The 26,449-nt window shown below is 39.8% G+C and overlaps 1 protein-coding gene across 1 annotated transcript in view; it reads left to right on the forward strand.

The window, feature by feature from the left end:
* Positions 1–25,028, forward strand: part of TDRD7 (tudor domain containing 7) — an 89,323-nt gene extending 64,295 nt beyond the window's left edge. The window contains exons 9-17 of the mRNA XM_079705912.1: positions 947–1,058; positions 2,952–3,154; positions 4,181–4,315; positions 6,085–6,171; positions 13,020–13,154; positions 15,690–15,800; positions 17,711–18,213; positions 22,063–22,223; positions 24,621–25,028. Of these exons, the coding sequence (XP_079562038.1) occupies positions 947–1,058; positions 2,952–3,154; positions 4,181–4,315; positions 6,085–6,171; positions 13,020–13,154; positions 15,690–15,800; positions 17,711–18,213; positions 22,063–22,223; positions 24,621–24,841 (1,668 nt within the window). The 3' untranslated portion in view covers positions 24,842–25,028. The remainder of the gene's footprint in view (positions 1–946; positions 1,059–2,951; positions 3,155–4,180; positions 4,316–6,084; positions 6,172–13,019; positions 13,155–15,689; positions 15,801–17,710; positions 18,214–22,062; positions 22,224–24,620) is intronic.
* Positions 25,029–26,449: the final 1,421 nt, after the last annotated feature.

Here is a 26,449-nt window from a genome sequence, read left to right on the forward strand (position 1 = left end):
TGCTTTAATTAGAGAAGCGTACTAAGTTTTCAACACCTTCCCTCTGATTCCTAGTTATCATTCTAAACCACAGCTTAATGTCTCTAGATTTTATTTTTCTCCAAAAAGAAAAAGCCGTTGGTTATATAGTCCTTTTCAACTGAAGGTTTTATTAATACACTAAAAATAATATCCAGGCTCTCCATGATGTGATGGAGAGGAAGTGATGGTGGTGAGGAAGTGCCATGCAAGTTTCTGTAAACACAGAGCTCTGTCCAGCAGACTTGGGACCTTTTCCTGAATTGGATGAAGGCCTAACCCAGCTTCACAGCCCCCAAAAAACCCAGAATTACCTGCCTTCACAGTGTAGAATTCCATGTTATCCAGCTGTGACATCATTGTTGTCATTGACAGAAAGCATTTCGGTCCCTGGAAGCATAACAGCTGAGAGCAAGCCATCACAAGTGCTGCTCTGGGGATTTAGAATCTGATAAATACCACCATTGTGATGCCTCCTCTAGAAATAAATAAGGATCTGCCTAAGGAAGCAGATCCTTAGTGAGGTTGTATAAATCAAGAAAGAATAAGGTGATGTAGGCATTATGACAGCAAGGAAAGGGTGGGGACAGTCAGGGCTGGCAGACCAGGTACGTGTGCTGCTGAGAAGCTGACAACAGAAGGCTTTGGAGTTCAGCACTCTTCCCTCTTCTCCCCTTTGGCAAAGGCGCAGCAGAGGAGTGCGGCCTGGAAGTCAGGAGCCCTGGCACCCCTGGTCCCATTCCCAGCATTCCTCTTCCGGGCTAAGTCAGGGGCACCTCCCCTGGCATTTTCCAGGCAGTGGTGCCACTTCACATGCCGATTATGGGGTAAAATGAAGCCAGTTCAATGCATCAAGTGATTTTTTTTTAAGAAATGAGGATAAAGAATTTTATTTGAACCTAAACGTTGTTGTTTCTGTTATCATTAGGTATGCTATGTTGACTATGGTTTTAGTGAAAGTGTTGAAAAGAGCAAAGCATACAAATTGAACCCGAAGTTCTGTTCACTGCCATTCCAAGCTACAACGTGTAAGCTTGCAGGTAAAAGGAACTTTTTTTAAAGTGCTCTCCACTTTGACAAACGTATGGACACCAAGCAGGGAAAGTTGGGGCCGGGGAGGGGATGAACTGGGAGATCGGGATTGACATATATACACTAATATGTATAAAATAGATAACTAATAAGAACCTGCTGTATAAAAAATAAATAATTTTTTTTAAGTAAAAAAAAATAAGCGCTCTCCGCTTTGATACGTATTACCATTGTACTTTGGGGTGGTTAAATCCTAAAACATATTAAGTATCTCAGGGTGTTAAAACGTGTTATTTCTTGAAAGATATAAATAAATTCATGTTTAATATTCTCTTTGTAAGATTTGATCATTATAAAAATGTTATAATGTTTTAATATATTTTTGTTACATTATATATAACATATAGCACATTTAACTTTATTATTAAAAAGCCTGTTGGACATCTGAGAGGGTTTGGTTGCTGTTGCCCTAACTGCCCTAGTAACAGCTGTTCGAGGCCCTGTATCGTGGGATACAGGATCAGTGTAAATCATGTTGTTCGACCTGTTGTAAAGTGACTCCCAGGTTCGTTCCCACTGAGATGGACTCTGTGGGTGCTGCTTGTTAGCAAGGAACACTCCCTCGTGCACCCAAGCACGAGTCCAGCTGTGGATCATGTGCGGTCTCTGGCACTGTCACGTATCACTGTTCTTTTCTTTCCTCCTCAAGGAAGCGTAGAGAAATGCACATGTGTGAGAGTGACATGTAGGGATGACCTGAAAGTATGGGAGCACACGTTAATGATGAGGAAAGACATTGGAATATGTATGCCTCATGCAGGAGACCCAGAGCTATATTCAGAAAACGATCAGAATTGTTTTCATGAAAATTAGACCCGTGAAGAAATGCCTCCTTCCCAGCAGGGATGTCTTTATGTCAGAGGAACTGGGTTTATCTGTGAGATAAATCTCGAGTAATTTAAAAATACTGTTACAAACCTGTGGGAGTTAGTTTTGAAAAGAACATATCAAGAACATAGGAAAAGATTTAGGATGCTGAAATGAAAGGTTTGATAAAAGCTATAGAGGTGTGTGTCTGGAGAACAGAATATGAACAAGAGAAAGGTGGGTCAGAAGGAGTCTGTGAACTCTTGCTTACGGATTTAAAGGGGAAAAGTATAGAAATAGACATTGTAGTACCATTGGGGAAATGATGTCCTAGTTTAATTAGTTTAATAGATTAACTTAGAGTTGTCATATTATGATATATGAAACTACAATTTTCCAAGAATTTAAAGAATATTAGACTGCAATAAAATTCACCTAATACCCACATTACATTAAACAGTATTTTACCTTTCTTTCATAAATCTGAAAGTTCTTTGGTATCCTCAGGGCCATGATGGTTTACTTAAAAAGAAAGAATGAAAGGGAGGGGGGAAGGTTGTCTAAATTTTCAATAAGTGCATGTTCATGCAAGAAATAATTGTGCATATTTAATTAGAGAATGAAAAAACCAAGGGTATCTTTTTAGGAAGAGTGTTACAAATACACAACTGGCAGACATAATTGTCTGACAACTTCCTTATGTGTTAGTCTTTTTGTTTTAAATATGTGTTTGTAAGTAAAGTGAAGGCTGTTTCTCGTAAGGTAGAAATTCAGATTGATCGTCAACTTTTCTTCTTGTTTTAAGATTGCCTGCCTTTGTGTACTCATTCAAAAGGGCATTCATGTTATAATAAATATTTTTAAACCTAAGAGTGGATACTATAAAGAAGATTTTATAGCAAAGCTTCCCTATAAAATTTAAGAATTTTGTAGTAGATTCATAATTGTAATAAGTAGCCAAAACAAACACAATCTCTGCATCTTAAAATGTTTCTTCTAATTAAGTAGAAACTTAAATATTCAATATTTTTCAGGGTTGGAAGTTCTAAGTGATAATCCTGATTTAGTGAAGGTGGTTGAATCTTTAACTTGTGGAAAGATCTTTGCAGTGGAAATACTTGAAAAAGCTGGTATTCCACTGGTTGTTCTGTACGATACCTCAGGAGAAGATGACATCAACATCAATGCCACCTGCTTAAAGGCCATATGTGACAAGTCACTAGAGGTTCACCTTCAGGTACCACTGTGACCACTGTTGTCTCTTCACGAGTATCACAGGAAAGAAATTCACCAGAAAAGAACGTTGTACATTTTAGGCTAACACTAGATAGAGACAGATTACGTATGTATTGGGGAAAAAAAAGGAAGGAAGGGAGCTAAAAGGAGGGGAAATGCCAAAATATAAATAGTAATTATTAAGAATTGGATTTTTGTTTTATTTTCCAGTTTCTACAATGAGCATATATTAATTTTATATGAAATTATTTTGCAAAGATAATAAGGGAGGATAATTCAAATGAAGGGAAAATTAGATCAGTGAAGATGCTTATTAAATTGCTAGCTTTAACATTTTTTAAATGTGAAGAACATAGATGTCTGTAGGAAAGGACACCTTTAAATAAATTATAGAGCAGCCACTCGAAAGAATAGGATAAGATGTTAAAAATGATCATTTTTAAGACTTCATAGCAACATTGGGAAAATACTTGTTTTAATAAGTAGAACAATAGTGAATTGCCTTTATATTATGATTTGACTAAAAATGGCTAAAATTAAACCTTTACTGTGATAATAATTTTTAAAAGTTACTAAAAATTCCTGTGGCCCATGGACATGGATTAGAAAGTAAACTGATAATGGGATTGATTTTGTGAGAGTTTTTAATTTTTATTTCTGTTAATGCTGCAAAAATATGTTTTATATAATAATTCTTTTTCTAAATTAATGGGGAGAAGATAAACCAGAGTTAAAGCAGAGCTAAAAATACTCGTAGCCTTTTAGACAGTAGAAAGTGGTAATAATATAATGTATGCAAAATGTCTACTCTGTGCCTGACACAAATGATACCAGGTATTCCTTTTGGAAAGAGTGGTATGCAAACTAGTTTTTCACATTTACGTTACGAATTTCATTCTGTCTGTCCTCCAGCTTGCTTAGAAGATTGAAAAGCACAGAAACTTTCAATGAGCTATTTAGGTAGATCCCCTTAGGTAGGTAAGAGCTGCACTCTGTTCTCACATCCTCGGTGTGTCCTTTGTTTCAGGTCGATGCCATATACACAAATGTCAGAGTGACTAATATTTGCTCCGACGGCACACTCTACTGCCAGGTGCCTTGTAAGGGTTTGAACAAGCTCAACGACCTTCTGCGTAAGATAGAGGAATACTTTCATTGTAAGGTATGGCCAAGCAGCATCCACCTCTAAGATGAGTCCTAACATTGCAAACAAGAGGAGTCACTAAATTGTACATGTGTAGTACGTTTTTTATATTTTAAGGTAGACTCTCTAAAATAGAGGGTAAGAGCCCCAGACTTCAGAATTTAAAACAAAAACAAAAATCCCCACTAGTTTCTGCATGGTAAAATGAGGATAATAATAGTGAGTACCCACAGGATTGTTATGAGGACTAGTCACAAGGCTGCTTATTATCAGCACAGGGCCTGGCACGTAGAAAGTGCGCAACAACTGGTAGATTTGTCCTTCACAGGTGCAGTTGATGAGCCTACAGTGCAGCTGCCTATGACTGCCTGCTTGATCAGCTGGCTCTTCTGCCTGGGCAAAGACGGAACCATGGAATTTAGGAGAATAAAACTTCCAAGGCATCACTCCCCAACCTCTTTATGGTCCCTGAGAGAACCTGCGCCTTGGAAAATGTGGTTCTTCAGTTTACATTTATTAGTAATCTCTTTTCCCTTTAATCCTAGTATTATTTTCTGAATCAGGATCTGCAGAGGTTTTGTTTTAAGGCCCTAAAGGGATTTCCTTACCTCCATTTGGACATTATAGTTGTAATCCACAATATGCTGTGGTTTCCAAGTGACTAAACTCTGATGCCACTTTATCTCTGACCCCCTCACCTGGAAGTGAACCCTTGCCTCTGACCTACAGAGCACCCTGAGTGCCTCATGACACTTGTATGCAGCATTGTTTTAGCTGTTTGGGTATTTGTTTGCTTTACTAGAGTATAGGCTTCCTGAGGGCAGAGACTGAGCCTCACCAGCTTCTGGTAAGTACCTAATTCATTTAGGTACTGTAGTAAGTTATCTAGTGTCTTACATAAAATAGGTATTCCAAAATATTTGCTGAAGTGGATTAAACTTGTATTTAGACTACAGCCTAGAATCGAGACGTTAGATCTATAGCTTTACCTCTTTCTCTGTTACAGATGTCTTAGCTTGTATCTCAAGGTCATTACTTAAGTTTGATTTGCTGATCTATCCTAGAGAAATCTGAGACATCCAGAGGGTGACTCTAGTTACTCATTTGCATGCATGTGCTTATAATCTATAATGGTGAAAAGCACTCTTGATAGTTCTTAGTGCCCTGGAAACTCAAGTGGAAGGAGACATTGCCTTTGGGGAGAGTAGCAACATTCACCCTGAAGGAAATAGGCAATGGCAGGTCCCCTATTTCAAGCTACAGCAGAGGAGGAGGATGAAAACATTGAACAACATTGAACTGGCACTGATATCCATATTTGTGTTGATAACATTTCTTTTGTTTAGGATTAAAATCTTATCTTTGAATACTGAATGTTAAAAGATGAAAAGAGGAGGCCTTATGAACAGCTAGCCTAACTGCTTCCCTTTCATCCAGGCTGTTCATTTTATCGGATTCATCTTCCCTCTTTGTGTTTAACTGATGGTGCCTGAGCCTGGATGAATTATACTGACCTCCATGCTAACATTTTTAGACATTTTAACAAGGCTGATTTATGAGCCATGTGCAAGGAAGGAGGGTAGATGGCTGCCACCAACATATGAGAAACAAGGCAGAAGCCCTACAACCCCTGTACATGTGCTGCGTCCACTGCAGCACACACCTCGCCGAAAGTCTGATCACATATGGGTGAAGCAGTTTGCCTGTGCCACAGTGGTGTTTTTCTCATGGTGTAGCAACGTGCTCTTTGCTGAGAGTAATAAGTGTCATGTGTTTCTGTTTTGCAGCAGATGACCTCTGAGTTCTTCGTTTCATTACCCTTCTGTGGGAAAATCTGCCTCTTCCGTTCCAAAGGAAAATGGTTACGAGTAGAGGTAAAATCAGTCACTTGACTTTTTTTAAACTTAAGATGAAATATTTCAGACATATAAATGAGGTTTTTAAAAAATGGAGTAAGGGGCCTCCCTGGTGGCGCAGTGGAGAGTCCGCCTGCCGATGCAGGGGATACGGGTTCGTGCCCCGGTCTGGGAGGATCCCATATGCCGCGGAGCGGCTGGGCCCGTGAGCCATGGCTGCTGAGCCTGCGCATCCGGAGCCTGTGCTCCGCAACGGGAGAGGCCACAACAGTGAGAGGCCCGCGTACCACAAAAAAAAAAAAAAAAAAAATGGAGTAAGCATCCATATACTCATCACCAGTTTAAGAAATAAAACATGGGGCTTCCCTGGTGGCGCAGTGGTTGAGAGTCCGCCTGCCGATGCAGGGGACACAGGTTCGTGCCCCGGTCTGGGAGGATCCCACATGCCGCGGAGCGACTGGGCCCGTGATCCATGGCCGCTGGGCCTGCGCGTCCGGAGCCTGTGCTCTGCAACGGGAGAGGCCACAGCAGTGAGAGGCCCACGTACCACAAAAAAAAAAAAAAAAAAAAAAAAGAAAGAAAACATGATACATAAAACCAGTACAGTTGATGCTCCCTGTCTGCAGCCCTTTCTTTTACTCCCACCCCTGGGGGAGCTACCAGCTGAATTTGGTGTTTCTCCTTCCTATTCACTGCTTTAGACTTTTACTATATTTGTGTCTATACACACATACTTTTACTATCTGTATATTTCAATATAGAGATATTTAAAATGTAGAAGTGAATAGTATATATAATATTTATAGTAAAAACATGAATAAAGTATAACTAAATGAATGAATGTCTTAAAAATTTACACAAACTGTAAGATGTATTGATTCTTCTATAACATGCTTTTTCATTCATTATGTTTGTGATGTAATCTGTTTGCCCTGCTATATGCTGTAACAGTGTATGAATACGCCAACATTATCACTCCATTCTTCTGACAATGGATATTTAGAGTGTGTCAAATTTTTTGCTATAAACAGCACTACCATGAACCTTCCTGTGCATATCTCCCAGGATACATATGTAGGAGTGGAATTTCTGGGCATAGGGAATGCCTAATTGCTCTCCAGGGTCACCCCTCCCTGGAGGGGTGGCCCTTTGAGCGTTCTGGCTTCTTGGGGGCATCTCATGTCCTCCCTCACCCCTGCCCAGGATGGCTTGGGTTTCAGTGTTCACATATTCCTCTATTTCCAGGGCCTAATAATTGTTATATTTTCTTACAAGCTCAGTTATGAATTTGCAAGGAGGTTTGTTATATTTTGTCATAAATCTCTGTATGTTTTTCAAAGGTAGGTTTTGGATTTTTGTGGTTTCTTTCTTTTCTTCGTCTTCTTCTTCTTCTTTTTTTTTTGATATCTATTTTGCCCAGTTAGTAAAATTGCAAATCTGGGCTTGATTTTTTTTTTTTTTTCCACAGTGGTGCTTAACCTAGGTGCAAAGCCCTCTGCTTACAGGGAGCGCCTGGACCCCTCCCCCACAATTGTATGCAAATTATGTGTGTGTGTGTGTGTATTATGTATTTTGGAGGGAAAATATTCATAATTTTCTTAAGATTCTCAAAGAAACCAATCCTAAGTAAGAATCATTGCTTTATTGAGTTTTATTACTGCATAGCAACATTGTGATAACTTAATTGTACTGATTTTCCCTTTATTTAAGTAAATCTTGGTCATGGCCACTTTAATGAAGCATCAGTTTTGAAATAATTATTGTCAATGTGAATGTGTGTCAGAAAGTTGAGATCTGGAGTCATATGACTAAGATTTGGGTGCTTAGCTATAAACTTCAAAACATGATTTGTTAAAAAGAACGTGACATCTGAATTTTAAAGCTCTGTGCTGTTTAGTGTATAATATATAAATGCACAAATACTTAATTTTTTAACCTTTTATTCTGAAGTAATTTCAGACTTTTAGAAAGTTGCAAAAATATTTTAAGGAGTTCCCATATGCCCTTTACCCACCATCTCCAATTGTTAATGTCTTACATAACGATTATCAAAATCAGGAAATTAACATTGGTACAATATTATTAACTAATCTGCAGAACATACTGACATTTCCCAGATTGTTCTCCATATGTCCTTTTTCTGGTCCAGGATCCCAAGATGTATTTGGTTGTCATGTCTTCTTAGTTTCCTCCAACCTGGAAGTTGCTCAGTCTTTGTTGTTTGTGGCCTCTTGAAGAGTAGCAGTGTTTTGTAGAGTGTCTCTCAACTTGAGTTTCTCCGTGTGTGGAATCAGGCTATGCCTTTTTGGCAAAAATACCTTCTCAGTGTATGCTCAAATACTTTAGATAAATATCTAGTATTATTTTTATTACTATCAAGTTGTGTATTATCTACTTTTGAGGTAGCAAAAGTGTTCATTCTCTTAGTGATGCATAGAAAGTTAAGGAAAGAAAGATGATTAATGAAAAGCAGATCCTGTGTTTAAGTGATGTATTTGCTCTTGACTTGTAACTTGTCTAAACTGTAGTGCCTATACATTCTGAACTTATTCTGTACATCCAACCAACTTTATTCAGTGCAGTGGCCATTACTCTCCCTGTTTCCCTGTAGAAGTGGTCTGCATTCACTCTGCACCATCTTCCAGTCAGTCCTCAGTCACTGCCACATGACTTCTGCCCACACTCCGTCACAGAACCTGTTCTTGTGAACAGCATCTTAATTGTGCAGTTGAATTAGTATCTTCCAGGTCTTGTCGTACCAGACCTCTTTGCTGCATCGAACAGTGTTGAAACTTGAAATTCTCTTCTCACTAGGCTACCATGTTATCAAATCCTAATTTTCCTCATGATAGTCTAATAATTCTTTCTCTCATTTTTCACCCAAACCTCCTTCCACCCCCACTTCTGAAATGTCAGTGTCCCAAAGTCCTGTCCAGGCTCATCACTCTTCTTGGCCTCTGCATCCTTCTAGGTAATCCTATCTCATAGTTTCAGGTACCATTTTGGCCTTAATGACTCCCAAATTTGTTTTCCAGTCCTTGATGGGCTGCAGATTTGAGCAAAAAGCCAGCCTAATCGTCCATCTCACAAACTCTTTTAAGTTCTACATGTATGAAACCAAAATTATCTTTCCCCATCCTTACCTTTCTCCCTTATCTCTATTTTAGTGGTACCTCCATTCATGCAGCCATTCAGGCTGTTTCTTAAGAGTTATCTTTGACTCCTACCTCTTCCTCAGCCCCAAGTGCAACTAATCACCAAACACTGATGATTTTACAACTTGGTTAATTCTTGCATGGAACACCACAGTACCACACCAACTGGTTCCTCTGCCTTCACTCCTGTCTTCCTCTAGTCGAGCTCCGTATCACTAGGAGTAGCAACCCAAAATGCAAATAATTATACATCCAACTTATGACGAGACTTACTGTTTCCATGACACTAAGTGCTTTTTTAAACATGACTGATCTCATTTCATGTTCACAAAACCCTGTTATCCCCATTTTTACTGATGAGGAAAGTCATCCAGCTAAAAAGTGGGAGAGCTGAGGTTTAAAACCAAATCTATCTGATCCCAAAGCCCTCACCAGCAATTTTATAAAGCTGACCATCTCATTCTTCTACTTAAGGCTTGACATTGGCTTCTCATCTACAGGGTAAAGTCTTAGTTCTTGAAGGCATGATATCTGGTTCTCTTAGACCTTGCCTTTGCCTGTCTCCCAGCCTCACCTCTTGCCTCGCCCGGCCTCTCATTGTATGCTCTAACGTAACCAAAATGCTTGTAGGCCCCACACGTAAGAAGTATGTGTGTGCCTTTGCCCATCCTCTCCCCTCTATTTGAAATGTCCAGATTCGCCCCTAACTGGACTCCTACCAACCTGGTTTACTCCCATTCATCATTTAAGGTGCAGCTCTGAAAGGACATAAATTAGTGAAATTTATGAAATTTCAGTTTGTGAAAAAGGAAATAAAAATGCCCAATAAATATGATTATTTCTTAAAGTAACAAATCTGTGTAAACAAATTTACACAACTTAAATTATCCAGCCAAAGTGATTTGATAGATAAGTCACAATGTATCTATATGATAGACTTAAATAACATTAAAATGACATAGAAGACAAACAACATGAAATATTTTTATGAGACACTGAGTGGAAAGCAGTCAACTATGAAATAGTATCTACAAATATTTTGTAATTCTTGTAAATCAGTTCTTTTGTGAATCATGGGTAAAAGACTAGAAGGATAATTGTAACCTATAGTAGATTACGAGTGATTTTTATATCATTAAGTATCTAAATTTTCTACAATGGAGGCATTTTACTAAAATAAGAAGAAAAAAAAGTAAATTTTTAAAGAAAAGTACCAATTCTAGGCATTCCCTCCTCCTGAAAGCTTGCCCTAACACCTGCTTCCTGCTGGGTCAGGTACCCACCCTCTGTGTTCTCACTGTACCCCAAGCGCAACTTCATTATTGCCTTTACTACATTATAGTATGGTTATGTATTTGTGTAGTCTCTCATGGCACTAGGAGCTCTTTGAGAAGAGGAAGTATATCTTTGCAGCCTAGTTATACCTGGATATAACAAGCATTCAACAGATACCATCCATACCAATATATATGTTCAGTATGTATGTTTGAATAAACAAATACTTTTAAAAATATTCCTCCCTGGGACTGTTTGTGTTTATCATGTCTTAAGAGATTTAAAAATTTATGCTATTATATTAATCAAGCATTCTCTCAGGCAGTAGAAAAAGGCTTCACTTCTGGCGAATCTGACTTCCAAGACGAAAGTGGCCCAGTTCTCAACAGCCATCATACCGAAGGCACCACCACGCTTAGGTAGCAGTTAGTGCAGTTGTAGGCATGAGATCTCAGCCCAGATAACCACCCCCGTGGGGCTATATTTGGCCACTGTAAATATTTAACAATGGCAAGTGTCACAATGGCATTTTAGGGGCATATTAGGGGAGATTGTGGCATTTAAAGGTGCATCCAGAATCTTACGTTGTGTTGTTGCCATTTGGCTACAAGTAGGTAATTATTGCTTTGATTCAGTGTGTAACTTACCCATTTTTTTTAAAACATCTTTATTGGGGTATAATTGCTTTACAATGGTGTGTTAGTTTCTGCTTTATAACAAAGTGAATCAGTTATACATATACATATTTCCCCATATCTCCTCCCTCTTGAATCTCCCTCCCTCCCACCCTCCCTATCCCACCCCACTAGGTGGTCACAAGGCACCGAGCTGATCTCCTTATGCTATGCAGCTGCTTCCCACTAGCTATCTATTTTACGTCTGGTAGTGTATATATGTCCATGCCACTCTCTCACTTTGTCCCAGCTTACCCTTCCCCCTCCCCGTGTCCTCAAGTCCATTCTCTATGTCTGTGTCTTTATTCCCGTCCTGCCCCTAGGTTCTTCATGCCCATGTTTTTTTGGGGTTTTTTTTGTTTTTTTTTAGATTCCATATATATGTGTTAGCATACAGTGTTTGTTTTTCTCTTTCTGACTTACTTCACTCTGTATGACAGACTCTAGGTCCATCCACCTCACTACAAATAACTCAATTTCGTTTCTTTTTTATGGATGAGTAATATTCCATTGTATATATGTACCACATCTTATTTATCCATTCATCTGTTGATGGACACTTAGGTTGCTTCCACGTCCTGGCTATTGTAAATAGTGCTGCAATGAACATTGTGGTTCGTGTCTCTTTTTGAATTATGGTTTTCTCAGGGTATATGCCCAGTAGTGGGATTGCTGGGTCATATGGTAATTCTATTTTTAGTTCTTTAAGGAACCTCCATACTGTTCTCCATAGTGGCTGTATCAATTTACATTCCCACCAACAGTGCAAGAGGGTTCCCTTTTCTCCACACCCTCTCCAGCATTTATTGTTTGTAGATTTTTTGATGATGGCCATTCTGACCAGTGTGAGACGATATCTCATTGTAGTTTTGATTTGCATTTCTCTAATGATTAATGATGTTCCCATTTTTGACAAATGACACAAAGTATCATTGGGCTATAAAATACCAAAATGTGTCATGTTTTAAAAATACATAGTATTGGGACTTCCCTGGTGGTGCAGTGGTTAAGAATCCGCCTACCAATGCAGGGGACACGGGTTCAAGCCCTGGTCTAGGAAGATCCCACATGCTGCAGAGCGTCTAAGCCTGTGCACCACAACTACTGAGCCTGGGCTCTAGAGCCTGCAAGCCACAACTACTGAGCCCGCACACCTAGAACCCATGCTCCGCAACAAGAGAAGCCACTGCAATGAGATGCCTGCGCACCGTAACGAAGAGTAGTCCCCACTCACCGCAACTAGAGAAAGCCCGCGTGCAGCAACGAAGACCCAATGTAGCCAAAAATTAATTAATTAATTTTAAAAAAGACCAAGTTTAACTCTAAAAAAAAAATACATAGTATTTACCTACTACAAGTAAAATTCTGTCTCTGAATTCTCTCTATTATTTCCTCATTGCTAAGACACAGTAGTTTTTTTTTTCCTCACATCCTAATATTTTGGAGAACAGACTGTATCTTACGATCAGCAGTATATAATAATGTATCAAATTGTTTTACAATCAGTAGTATCCTAGAATTGAAAACATAGTAATTATTACTATATTTATGAATTAACAGCAAGATGTTGAAATCAATTCTACTATAAAAGCATATCTATTTGGTAAATAAGTACATTTTAAAATAAGAGAAAATTTAATCAGCACTGATAGTTTTTGTTGCTTTTTATATGCATTTTAGAGCTGTACAAAATGTAATTGCGCAGAAGCATTTTGGCCTTTTGGATATGCTAATAAATCAGCCAACACTTGTCTCATTGCAGATCACGAATGTTCACAGCAGCCGGGCTCTTGATGTTCAATTCCTGGACTCTGGCACTGTGACGTCTGTGAAAGTGTCCGAGCTCAGAGAAATTCCCCCTCGGTTTCTCCAAGAAATGATTGCAGTACCACCTCAGGTACTATGTGTTACAAGCCTAGGAGATTGGCTGAAAGGGATTTGGATGTGTTCATAATCACATTGTGAGATGCTCTCTCAGTTTTTGATGATGATTGAGTTTAACAAAATTGGAAATGATCCAGATGGTGGCTCACTGGTTTTCAGATGTAAAATTTTGCTTAGACAAGAAGACCAGTCAGACTTACAGAATATTGTTTGATAAATGTTTGTTTTCAAGCATGTTGAGTCATCAGGCTATGTTGTCCAGTTAGAGGTTCCACTTTAATAATTAGATGCCAGTGCTGGCTTCTACACAGTTTCAGGATATTATATGTAAATATTTACTTCCAGGGTTCTTAATTTAATTCGGTAACCATTCTCTTTGGATATATGTTTATATTTAACCTTCTCATAGATTTTAGTGAAAAGATTAACTTCAGTCCATCCTTCCTCTCTTGATAAAAATGCAAGATGATAAGAAGTTTGAATTATTTTGTATTAATTAAAATTATTAATAACTGTTTCCTACTTAGGAGAAGTAGAGTTTGTACAGAAATCCATCATGCTTTGAAAATAAAATTGTTCAACATTCTATAATTTCAAGGGGCCCCTTGACCTATATTTACCAGAAGATGTCTTATGTATCAAAACTCAGTGAATAGGGCTTCCCTGGTGGCGCAGTGGTTGAGAGTCCGCCTGCCGATGCAGGGGACACGGGTTTGTGCCCCGGTCCGGGAAGATCCTACATGCCGCGGAGCGGCTGGGCCCGTGAGCCATGGCCGCTGAGCCTGTGCGTCCGGAGCCTGTGCTCCGCAACGGGAGAGGCCACAACAGTGAGAGGCCCGCATAACCGCAAAAAAAAAAAACCACCAAAAACAAAAAACAAACAAACAAAAAAAAACCTCAGTGAATAAAAAGTACTTGACCATAATTAGCGTGGCTTTTATAATTTCTCTCACTGCAGTCACTGTTGCCTTTCCTAAAATGACTATTACAGAGAAGCTGTTTAACTTGAGTTCAAGCCAATTTTCAGAATCACATTTTTTCTTATTGCTGCTCAGCATAATATTGAAAATTGTTAGACCTTTAAGTGCTGCTTTCACTTGATAGCACCTCTGGCCTCTGTACCCCTTGTTAGAACATCCATCTAGGGCCAGCCTTACCTAGAAAAGGTTTCCAGGGCTGGAGGAGATGGGTGATCCGTCCCACTGCTTCTGACTGTCTGAAAGTTACACAGGTGTACTTTCTTGGTAAAAGCCACTATAATTTTTTCTATTACTCTTATCTGGATTTTTTATTTGATAGATGTGAAGTTAGGGGAACCTTTAAAACCAGCTAGGGCAAGCCTCTGGCTAACAACATCTCCCCAAGAGGTTCAGAGTAGCAAACTGATGGCCTGTTGGCCAAGGCTGACCCATGAATATTGGGTCTGGGCCCTTGGCTCGTATAGTGTTTTAAAATGTGAATTAGTTGTCTGCTTCTAGCTCCTCTTGACAAACTAGAAAACATGACTCTATTGAGCAGTCCCCGTTATGGGACAGTGCTCTGTGGGAGCTTGGGAAGTGATGTTCTCCTCTGCAGGGCTTGTGCTCTCCAGTGCACAGGCCCCAGCTGGCCCGCCTCACTCCCTCTTTGCCCACCTGGCACCTGCACTAGTAGAGTCTGCTGTCTTTGCTCTAAGTGACCTCCTCCCCACCCAGAAAGGTGCCTCATGCAGGGGGCACAGTGGGAGACTTGGAGCCCCCAAGGATGAAGGGAGGGTGTATGACAGGGAGGTTGGGGCTCAGAGAGGAAAGAAGAAATCTAGGAATCCTGGAAGTAAGTTTCATCTCCTGCATAAAATTGCCTCCATCAATTCAAAGGCTTCCATGAGACTGGAGGGAGTCCCTGGGGTTACCTTTTCCTCCCTGATGTAGCCATTCTGCAGAAGCTTGTGCAGTGATGGTGGGAGGTAAAAAGCATCAGGGAAAATGAGGCTTTTAGGTGTCACTGGGTTTTAGTTTTTCTTTCCCTCCTTAATTCTCATTACAACCTCCTTCAAAAGGTAAGTACAAATGCCTGGGGTACTCAGGAAATGCTTCATTCAGCCAGAAGCCTCCACAGAGATTTTTACAACAGGAGTCAGATTTCATCCAAATGACACTTCATTTTTTTTTTAGTTGAGCATAAAGGGAAGACCTAGATATAAGTCCCAATCTTGTCTTCACGAGTTTGTGATCTTACACAGGTTAGTATCTCTGAGTCTGTTTCACCGTCTGTAAAATGAGATCACAACACTGGCCTGCCATGCAGAAGTATTGTAGGGTGAGAAGTATGTGAAGTACCTGGTATAACCCTGGCTCATGATAGGAGTAAAGACAATGGTAGTAATATAAATAGATCAGGAACATAGCAGATGCTCCAGCCCGAGAACTGTGATTGTCATTATTAGCTATTGCTGTTGCTTGCTCTCTATCTTGGCAACATTTGACTTGTAGGAAAATAATGTTGACACTACTCATAAGTACCTATTTTAAGATGGTGTGTCCTTTTTTCCATTGTGTTTTCTTTTCAGGCTATAAAGTGCTGTTTAGCAGATCTTCCACAGTCTATTGGCATGTGGACACCAGATGCTGTGCTTTGGCTAAGAGATTCTGTTTTGAATTGCTCAGACTGTAGCATTAAGGTTAGTTATCTTATTGGTCTTGATAAAAGGGGGCTGTCAGCCAGAAGGACTCACTTTTTTTTTCCACTTGTTTTTGTGAAAGAATTTTATCTTACTGTAAACTGATGCTTTCACCTCCGACACACTTTTATAGTCAGGAGGTTGGTTACATGTGTAGCTATAAGATATTTGATGGTTTAATGTTTATTTAAGAATTTATCCTATATCTCCAGTGTTATTTTTAAACCCTTTATATAATTTTTTGATTATTAATAATGTAGCAGATAGTTCTGCGCTCCTATTTTGCTCCATGATAAGGAATTAAGTCTGCAACAGAGGACCAAGTATCTCTTGATAAATGTTTCTAAAGACCATTTAAATAAGTCCGGTATTTCTTTCTTTTATCCCTAAAGTAAAATGGATTATAAACAAATATTTGCTTGTAATCTTGGTTTTTGTCTCTTCCTAAAACTTATTTAAACTGCTTTATTTCTTTCACTAGCGTGTTTCTTTTTCACACTCTTGCATCTTCATGTCAAAAACACTGCTCATATTTCCAAGAATAGAAATGTAAGGTAATATTTCTCTATTTTAACTGATGTAAATAGTGTTACCATTTTATATAAGCATTTAACAATGTTAACACTGAAATGTCCTTGAGAAATATCTTCATGAAGACCTCTCACTTATTCTAGTCCACACTGATTTTCCTATCTTCATTCTCCTCTAGGATTTATCATGTGCCATCACACAGTTATATACCATTTTATATTCTTCAATTGCCACATGAATATTGTTTTCTCAGCTACATTTTCAGCTCTTAAAGCCAGCGTATTGGGTAGTCAATAAAAATCTTTTTAATGGTTGATTTTTGAAGCGGTGTTTCTGTACCATAAATATCAAAATGAATTAGCAGTCAGTACTTCATTAGCCCTCCAAAGAATGAATTTAAATAGACTCCTCTTGCTAGGAGGAAAGCTTTTAAAGTAAATTACTTTAGAAGGATTGCCTTGCTGGTGTCTCCTTGTCTTCATGCCTGTGTTCCTGCCTTTCATTTCTAGCCCAATTTGGTAAAAGATAGATGTGGCTAGAAGTGTCTCATTTTTGTTATTCCTAAGATAAACCAGAGGAGCTGATGAGAAGAATTAACAGTCACCCAGCCCTTTGGGACACACAGTCCAGTTATCAATGTGTGGTGCTCCCATACAGACATTCACCCCTCTGACAGAAAAAGGTAGTCAGGTAATCAGAGGTCTCCTGGGCAAAAGGTGCAAAATGGTGACTGTAATTTTGGCCTATTCAGTGGAGCTTTCTTCCTCTTTTTCTCCCAAGGTCCCTCTCCTCTCATGCAACTGGGGGAAAGGGAGAGGGGTGAGAGCAGATATTAGGACCAAACAAGGACTTTGGACCAAAGATCCCAAAGGATATGGTGAAGGTCAAAGCTTTTTCTTTCCCTTCCCTGTCTGAGGGTACACCAGCATTAAGCAGAATTCTTATAGGACATTTTGCCGTTTTTATTATTTTTTATTGTTGAAGTTGGATGATGAGCACATGGGGATTCATTGGGTTACTCTTTCTTCTTTGAGTGTTTTAACATGTCATTAATATTAAAAAATTAATCATGATATATAGAATCACTTCCTCTCAGTGATACTGACCTCTAGCCAGTCATAGATATTCTCAGTTTTTAGAGGTTAGTAAATTTTTCATTTCCATAAGCTTGCCGCTGGTTTCTAGACTACTTGGACCTACGAGCTTATTCATTGCTACAGCTGTGATAGATAATTCATCTGACCTCAAATAAAATGATTTTAGCAAGTTGGGTTCTTTGCAAAATACTGTTTTATAATATTTAAAGTTAATATTATAACCACCTCAGAATTCAGCGTGAACTTGGATTGCTTTAAGTTGGTTTTGTGTGTTTTCCAAAGGTTACAAAAGTGGATGAAACCAGAGGGATTGCACATATTTATTTATTTACCCCCAAGAACTTTCCCGATCCTCACCGCAGTATCAATCGCCAGATTACAAACGCAGACTTGTGGAAGCATCAGAAGGATGTGTTTCTGAGTGCCGTATCCAGTGGAGCTGGCTCCCCCAACAGCAAAAGTGTGAACACCCACATTTTGGGCAACACTGGAGAGAATTTCAGAAAGAGCCTCTCGGGTATCCTGAAAAAGTTATCGGTAGACCATACCAGCTCTTTCTCCATGGAGGAACTGCCACCTCCTGTCCACTTGTCCGAGCCAGGGGAACACATGGATGTGTACGTGCCAGTGGCCTGTCACCCGGGCTACTTTGTCATCCAGCCATGGCAAGAGATACATAAGCTGGAAGTTCTGATGGAAGAGATGATTCTTTATTACAGTGTGTCTGAGGAGCGCCATGTGGCAGTGGAGAAACACCAAGTGTATGCTGCAAAAGTGGAAAATAAGTAGGTGCTTGGACAGACAGAGCCTTTTATTCTCCTCCTAAGAAAAATGTGTAGAATGATACCAAGAGTCCTTAATCCCTGCAGGGGGACTTGGAACTGCACAAATGGGAATTTTGAATGTGAAATGAGACCAATGAATTGTGCAATTTTCTAATATAATATATATTTAATTATATAATTTCATATAATATATAATTTCATACCTACTTTTTCCACTTAACATAATTCTGTGAACACTTTTCCATGTGATGAGATTTCTTCATAAACATTTTAATAGCTAAATATTCCATCATATAGAGAAATCATAATTTACTTATCATTTTCTTCTGTAGGTTTTTTTCTCCCAGATTTTTCACTGTTACAAATAATGTTGAACTTAAATCTTTGTTCAGCTCTCTGATTATGTATTTATGAGATAGATTCCTAGAAGAGAAATCACTTCTTTAAAGATTACAGGGTTTTTGATATATGCAGTCAGTTGCTTTCTAGAGAGCTTGTGCCACCCTTTATAAGGTGCAACAGTGCCTATTTCACTGCTCTTTGGCCTTTGGACAGTGAGAATCATAATTCCTTACATTTGTTTTAGCACTTTCAGTCTGTGTTCTCACGTTTGCACATTTGGATCCACACTCTCCTCTCCTGAAGCCCCCAGGATGTGCTGGTTCCAACCCAAGGAAGCCCAAGCTCCTCAAGCTATACGCTCACTCCAGGAAGCCCTGGACAATGGCACAAGCTCCCCGCTCCCCCTTCCCTTTGCCGGCTTTCTTAGGGGAAATGTGCCAGCTTATTTGACAGTTGTGAACAAAAAGAACAATCTCTCCCCCACCTTCCCTGTCCCAACACATAGACATACATACACACCCCCCAAAACTCAATTTAAAAGATCAACTGCTTATTTTTTTTCTATAAAGTGCTTTCATTCATGCTTAAGATAGCAAGTATAGGCATTTATAAAATTTTGTTATTTTTATGGGAGGAAAAAAACTAATTTTCAACACTTAAAAGTGAAAAGTATAATAGCTCTCATTCTAAAAAGCATTCAACTTATATGTCACAAGCTTTTCATCTTTAAAAAATATTTTTGGGCTTCCCTGGTGGCGCAGTGGTTGAGAGTCCGCCTGCCGATGCAGGGGACGCGGGTTCGTGCCCCGGTCCGGGAGGATCCCACGTGCCGTGGAGCGGCTGGGCCCGTGAGCCATGGCCGCTGAGCCTGCGCGTCTGGAGCCTGTGCTCTGCAACGGGAGAGGCTACAGCAGTGAGAGGCCCGCGTACCGCCAAAAAAAAAAAAAATATTTTTACTATGTCATGTTACTTACAATCGTAAGCATAAATGGGTTCCAATTTGCCTCATCAGAACTCTTTATTATTGGATAGTTTAATCACAGTTAAAGCCAAGCTAATGCTAACTCTTATCTGAGGAGCAGATTAATGATGATTAGTGGTGGGGAGGTGCCACTTGGGGGGAAGGATCATGTAAAGATCTCTGAACACTGGAGATTTGTAGTGTGGGACTTCAGACTACACCCCTACTCCCCCATGGGTCGAACAGTTCTGCCTCAGGACTCTGGGCCTTTAATCAGTTAATTTGTCCTAGATAATCAAGGGATGTCTTATATATGGGAACAGATTATCTGATATTTTTTGAAACTTTATGAACTGAATCAATGTAAAGTGTTTAGAGCTTCTGTCTTGCTTACAACCCAGGACTATTTACTAAACCTTGTTCCCAGCTCTGGTAAGTTAAGATTTAGGAATTTCAGGTACAGTTTTGATTACAGTGATTTCCAAATCTATCCCAATTTAAGAATAACCTGGGCAGCCTATTAAAAATGCAGATTCCCCTTCCTCACCCCAGGCCTCCTGAGTCAGAATCTCTGGCAGTAGAACCCCAGAATCTGTGTTTTAAGTAAACTCTCCAGGTGATCCACATGTAGCCTTGCACTGAAATTGGTAATGTCGTCAAAACTGAAGCCTTTATTTAAGCTCTTAGTTTTGAAAGTGGAAAGCTAAATAGAAATGCAACACATAGGTTTCTTGATGGTTCTCTCCTCACAGCCCTGTACCTCTTATTTATAGACTAAAAGCACAGACCATCAATCATTTACCTTGTACAGTTTAAAGACAGTGATATTGGTGGAAACCAAATGTTTTTATCTCCTTTTACACTTATATGAATTAGCAACCTGCACCAAACTGGCATTTCCACATATGGAAATTTCTCTTCAGATTAATCTAAAGTTCTTATTTGCACAGCTTATCTTCATTTTAAGAATACTTACAGTAATGGCTGCCATTTGCCAACTGCCTGTTATATGCCAAATTAATGTGTTAGGCACTTCATATGTATTATTTCTTCAAGTAAATTAAAACTAAACATTATACATGAGATAATTGAGGCACAGAAAGGTTAAATAAAGAGCCCAGAGTTAACATGACTGAAAAATGGCTCAGTGGGACTCCAGCTCAGGTCTGTTTGGCCCCCAAAGCTCATGTACTTATTATGATACCTTTCTGTGTCCCTGTGATTCATGGATAATTGCTTGCTTCACTTTGGGCTTACCTGAAGGTTTCTAGAGTTCCTCCCAGAACCCCCCAATTATATACAGTGTTTGAAGCTGGCCTCTTTGTAGCTTTTTTTAAAAAATTAATTTATTTTATTTATTTATTTTTGGCTGCATTGGGTCTTTGTTGCATGTGGGCTTTCTCTAGTTGCGGTGAGCGGGGGCTACTCTTCGTTGCAGTGAGCAGGCTTCTCACTGCGGTGGCTTCTCATGTTGCGGAGCATGGGCTTTAGGCACGCGGGCCTCAGTAGCTGTGGCATGAGGGCTCAGTAGTTGTGGCTCGTGGGCTCTGGAGCACAGGCTCAGTAGTTGTGGCGCACAGGCTTAGTTGCTCCGCGGCACGTGGGACCTTCCTGGACCAGGGATCGAACCCATGTCCCCTGCATTGGCAGGTGGATTCTGAACCACTACACCACCAGGGAAGTCCCGAAACCATTCTTATTAAAGATACAGAGCTCATTACCGAGTCCAGTGGCTTCTTTTAACTCTAAATCCTAGTTGACCTCCCTGTAACATGGGATGCTTTACACTACTTGGTTTCTGCAGCACCACTCTTTTCAGGACCTCCTGCTGCCACTTACCTTCTATTCCTCAGTCTCCTTTTACTGGGTAACCTTCCTTTGCCTTAAATTTTTGTGTTTCCCAGGATTCTGTCCTCACTTCACTTTTTTTCAAACATTCTCTGCTGAAGCATTCTCATTCTCTCTCATAGCTTCATAAACTACCTTTATTTTGATGACCTTCCCCCCTACCAACTCTAATCCGTATCTCCTGCTTCAACCATTCTCCTGAGCTCCAGACCTTTGGTCCAAATACTACCTTGATAGCCCTAAGGTATCTTGCCTGGAAGTCCCTGAATTAATGCATTCTTCATACCTGGTCCCGCTTGCTTCTCTCTTTCCATCTTCCAAACATGGACCTTGTCCCCAAAGTGTGGCCATTGCCTGTCTCCCCGTCAAAGTGAAGGGATCTGCTAGCCTTGTCCTGATTGTCCTCTGTGGCACTGTTTCCTCCTGCTTAGTGGTGGTTTTCCTTTATTAGCTCCGTGAGGGCTGTAAAAGGGTATTGAGTGAACAAATTCCATCAAATGAGCCAGTGACAAAGCAGAGAATAGTAACCTTTGGAAAAAGAAGAAGCAGTCTCTTTAAAAACTTCTACAACAGCATAGTTTTATATTTTAGTAAATAACATTTGTACTAATTTTTCTTTTTATCAAAAAATGTTGCCCTTAATGCAGATGTTGACTTTGTGCGGTTTTTTCTTCCTTTTTACTCCAATGCACATCTAGGTGGTACAGGGTGCTTTTAAAAGGAATCCTGACCAATGGACTGGTGTCCGTGTATGAGCTGGACTATGGCAAGCACGAATTAGTCAACACAAGAAAAGTGCGGCCCCTGGTGGACATGTTCCGAAAGCTGCCGTTTCAAGCAGTCACAGCTCAACTAGCAGGTAACTTCTGGGGAATTTGGACTCATGACACAACAGTAGTATATATTGTCATTTTGTCCTGGGTACAGAATCATTGGCCTATTGATAATTTTTAATGATCTCTCAAGGTCATGCCCTTCCACTATATCTACTGTTTCTGTTTTTCCATATTCCTTTCTGTCTCTGGTTTCATGTATGAGTATTTTTCTAAAACTGTAATCTTTGTACAGGTACAGTATTGCATTCTGCTTTCACACTGTTACTTTTTGGGTGGTTGTTTGATGGTCCTGATAACAATTCTTAATAGCTGCAAAATATTCTGTTTAATCATTGTTTCCCTATTGTTGAACATTTAGGTTGTTTACACTTTTATTGTAGTATTGAGGGAAAAAACCCACAGCTATATATATTAGCCAAAACAAGCAAATGGAAACAATGAGACAACTTAAATAACCAACAGGAGGAGAACATTGCACGATTAATATTTCATAATTTATTGCAGGAATTATAATGCATCTACGTAATGGACTTTCACAATTATGAAACATTCCTGGGTCGTAGAATATGACCATTTTCATGGCCAAATCAGTTTCCATTTGCATCGCAACTAACAACACACAAGTGTGTGATTTCACCACACTCACACCAGCCTATTGACTGTCATAAAATCTCAGGAGTTGAGTTAATAGGTGTAGAGTGGTACCTCTTTATGAAACTGTCTGATGAGATTTGTTTTATCTTCTGTGAAGGCAGTGCAGATATCTGTGTGCCCTCTACCAGTAGGTAACATGGGTGCCCAGCTGAAGCTCCACCCAGAGAGCTGTCGCCGTGAGCAGAGGGTGCGGAGGCCAAGAGGGCTGAGGGGTGCCGACACCTCCAGTTGTCTGGAGGTCCTGCTGTGCTGGGATAGGGCGAGTTGTGACCACATGTGCAACCCTCATTCCTCACCCCCTGCTCACCCCATACACTTAGCAGTGGCAGAACTGACTTGATCTCAGAAATGAGAGAAATTATGTATATAAATTCTTCTTATTGATAGCGTTTATTGAGGACATATGTATGTAGATAGATAGGTAGAAAGAGAGAGAGAGAGAGAGGGAGAGAGAGAGAGATTGCCTTATTTTGAAGTATTTGCCAGTTTCTTTGTGTCTCCTACTAGAACTCAAAGGAAACTCCCATGGTAGACAGATATGAACCAAAAATGGCATCTTACACATGGCATGACTACCACTGATCTGCTTTGAACTCAAACTTCTAAATGGTTTCTTCAGAATTAATGGTTACATTTTTCATTTTCACTTTCTAATGTTCAGGTTTTTCTAACAACACATTTTGTTAAACATGACAATCAAACGGCCCAGTGAAGGGGTCTCCGTGAGGGAGGATCGCATGGCCCCATCATCCCCACCCCGGGTTCGTGGCCACAGTCACTGGTGCTCCCTGTGCAGGGGACTCTACAGCCGCTTCATTTCACTGAATTCGTGCCAGTGCTGGGAGGCTCCGGCTCTGTTACAGTCACTGAAGCAGCAGCTTATAGACAGTTCTAGGCTTCTCTCATGGGAAATTCTTAGTAATCAAAGAATTTAGCCCACTCACTACACCGAAAGGTCTTTTGAATTATATGTGAAACTCCCAGACCTTCATCACTATGGGGCATAATTTATGTATCTAATCTAACATATGTGAACTTAATTTATGTTAGTTAATAATACTTCTTGAAAAATACATATTCTTGTCTCAGTTTTGTTTTAAAACCTAATTCAGAATTCTCTAACTTGAGCTCTCAAGTTTAAAAGTCATGGGGATTTAGCAATGCATGGGACTTAAAATTCATCTGGTCCAACCACTTTATTTTATAAGAAGTAAACTGAGGCCTGAGAAATCAACTGGTTTCCCCAAGATCATACCATTTGATAGAGGAAGAGCTGGGTATAGTAACTGAGTCTCCAGACTTTCAATCCAGTGCTTTTACCATGGTAATGTATATAATTTAAAATACTGTTAAGTGTATTAATTCTTCTTCTTTTCTTTTTTTACTATATCTGGTTCATCAGGGAAAAAAATCTGTAAATAAGAGAAATGTCATTGATATTGATATTTCATTCTCCATCAGTCTATATCTACATATACTTTACGGAAATGGGCACAGTCATTATTATAACTTCATTTTATAGCACAGCATTAAATCTCAGATGAAATTTGTGTCTATAGGTGAAGGTTTACAGAAATAACCCCATTCAGAATAGAAAAACTATAAGCAAGACTGTTGTAAGATTGTTCAGCATCTGTTTTTCAGTTAGGCAAATCTAAGCTGGTGTGTTTAACTACTTTGGGACTATTTAAATAGTTTTCCATTATAACGGATCAAAGAAAGGCTCATTTGACCCCTCACTGATCTGCAAACTCCCTTCCTCTTAGGAGTGAAGTGCAGCCAGTGGTCTGAGGAGGCTTCAGTGGTGTTTCGAAATCACGTGGAGAAGAAACCTCTGGTGGCATTGGTGCAGACAGTTATAGAAAACACTAATCCTTGGGACCGGAAAGTAGTGGTCTATTTAGTGGACACGTCACTGCCAGACACAGATATCTGGATTCATGATTTTATGTCAGAGTATCTGGTAGAGCTTTCAAAAGTCAATTAATCACTGCTTCTGAGACCTTGACAACTAATTCAGATTCTTTTAGCAATAACAAAATGTAGTAGGCTTTAAAAAAAAAAAATCTTACCTCTGCTCCATGGCTCTGACTGCTGTGCGGGATTGAAAAGAATATTGTTTGTGTTTGATGAAAGATATTTAACAAGTTTTGTTTTAACAGAGTTGACTTTTCAAAGAGAATTGCACTTGAATTATTACTATAATATTAGAATAAAAATGTTTATCAATACAAAAACTGACTATCTTATCATTTCTAGGCTTTATGATCTTAAGGTGAAGAGTTTCCCTTTCTATTCATGTTGTCTTCCTTGTGGTGCTCGGTTCTTCTCCAGTTAGACTGAGAATTCCGTGACTTAACCCTACCCTGGGGTAGTGATGGGTCCCAAAGCAGGTGGTCACCACACCATGTGAAGTCTCTCCCGAGTCTTTAGCCCATCAGCGTTGCTAGTGGTACTGCTGGAGGAACAGCCCAGGCAAACCAGCACGTCCTGATCACCCCAGATCACCCCAAATCTTCAGTGGCTTATTGCCCAGAGAGTCTGGACTGAAAACGCAGGCCTTTACAGTCTCCCTGCCCAACCTCCCTGTCTACTACTCCTTGCGCCAGCCACACTGGACCTTCCCAAACCCCATGCATGTTCATCTAGGACTACTGATACTCTACAGGAAGCCTCACTTCCCTCCAGACCACTTTTATTCTTTTCCCTCAGCCTGCAGCTCATTTTCTCCCCACCATTTTTGTTTGTCAGTATCCTCCCTGACCTCCCCGGCTGTCCATGAAGCCTGCCCTGGTGCCCCTCCTACTGCACTGTACTTTGACTATGCCCCTCGTGCTGCCCAGATCTCCCTGAGCTTCATAGCATATAACTAGTTGTCTGTGCCAGTCACCCCAACTAGATTGTGAGCTCCTTGAGGGAGGGAGGGGTCTTAGTCATCTCTCTATCCAGTCATATCCTGGTAAATGTTTGACAGCTGGTTGTGGTGGGTGTGTGGGGGTCATGCGGGGAGTGAGCCTTGATTTGTAGTGTCTGACGATTCCCATGTTGTAAATATTCCTACTGCTGTTGCATTCCAGCTAACAACATGACCACACTGAATGTGGCGTTGGGAAAAGATGCACCCAAGCGGCTCTTGTGAGCTCTAGGATGGCGACCCCTTACTCAGTTTGACTGGAAAGCCTAAATTTTTGATTTTGAACATATACTGAATTTAAGCTAGTAGACCTCTGTGTGAAGATATGCATAAACTATTGGAAATATGGAGTGGGTTTCAGGGGAGAAGACCAGGCCAGAGATGAAAGTTTTTAGTCATTTGCTTATTTTTATTTGAGAACATCTAGGAAAAGTAAGAACGGAAAGAAAATAAAGACCAGATGTTTCAAGTTTTTCATGTAAAATGTGTTGAAATTGTCTTTCTAGCTTTTTAAAATTTATATTTAGTATTTATAATTAAAGTGATTCAAAATTCAGGAATGTTCACGCCAGTGATTTAAGTAATCATTTATGATAAAGTAAAAATATCCCGACACACAAATGTTTAAGTGAAGTAAAGTAGTGTAAATGTTTTTTTATAATGGTTTCTTTCCCTAATAAC

The sequence above is a fragment of the Hyperoodon ampullatus genome (genome assembly GCF_949752795.1).
Source record: "Hyperoodon ampullatus genome assembly, chromosome: 6".
NCBI classification, from domain to species: Eukaryota; Metazoa; Chordata; class Mammalia; order Artiodactyla; family Ziphiidae; genus Hyperoodon; species Hyperoodon ampullatus.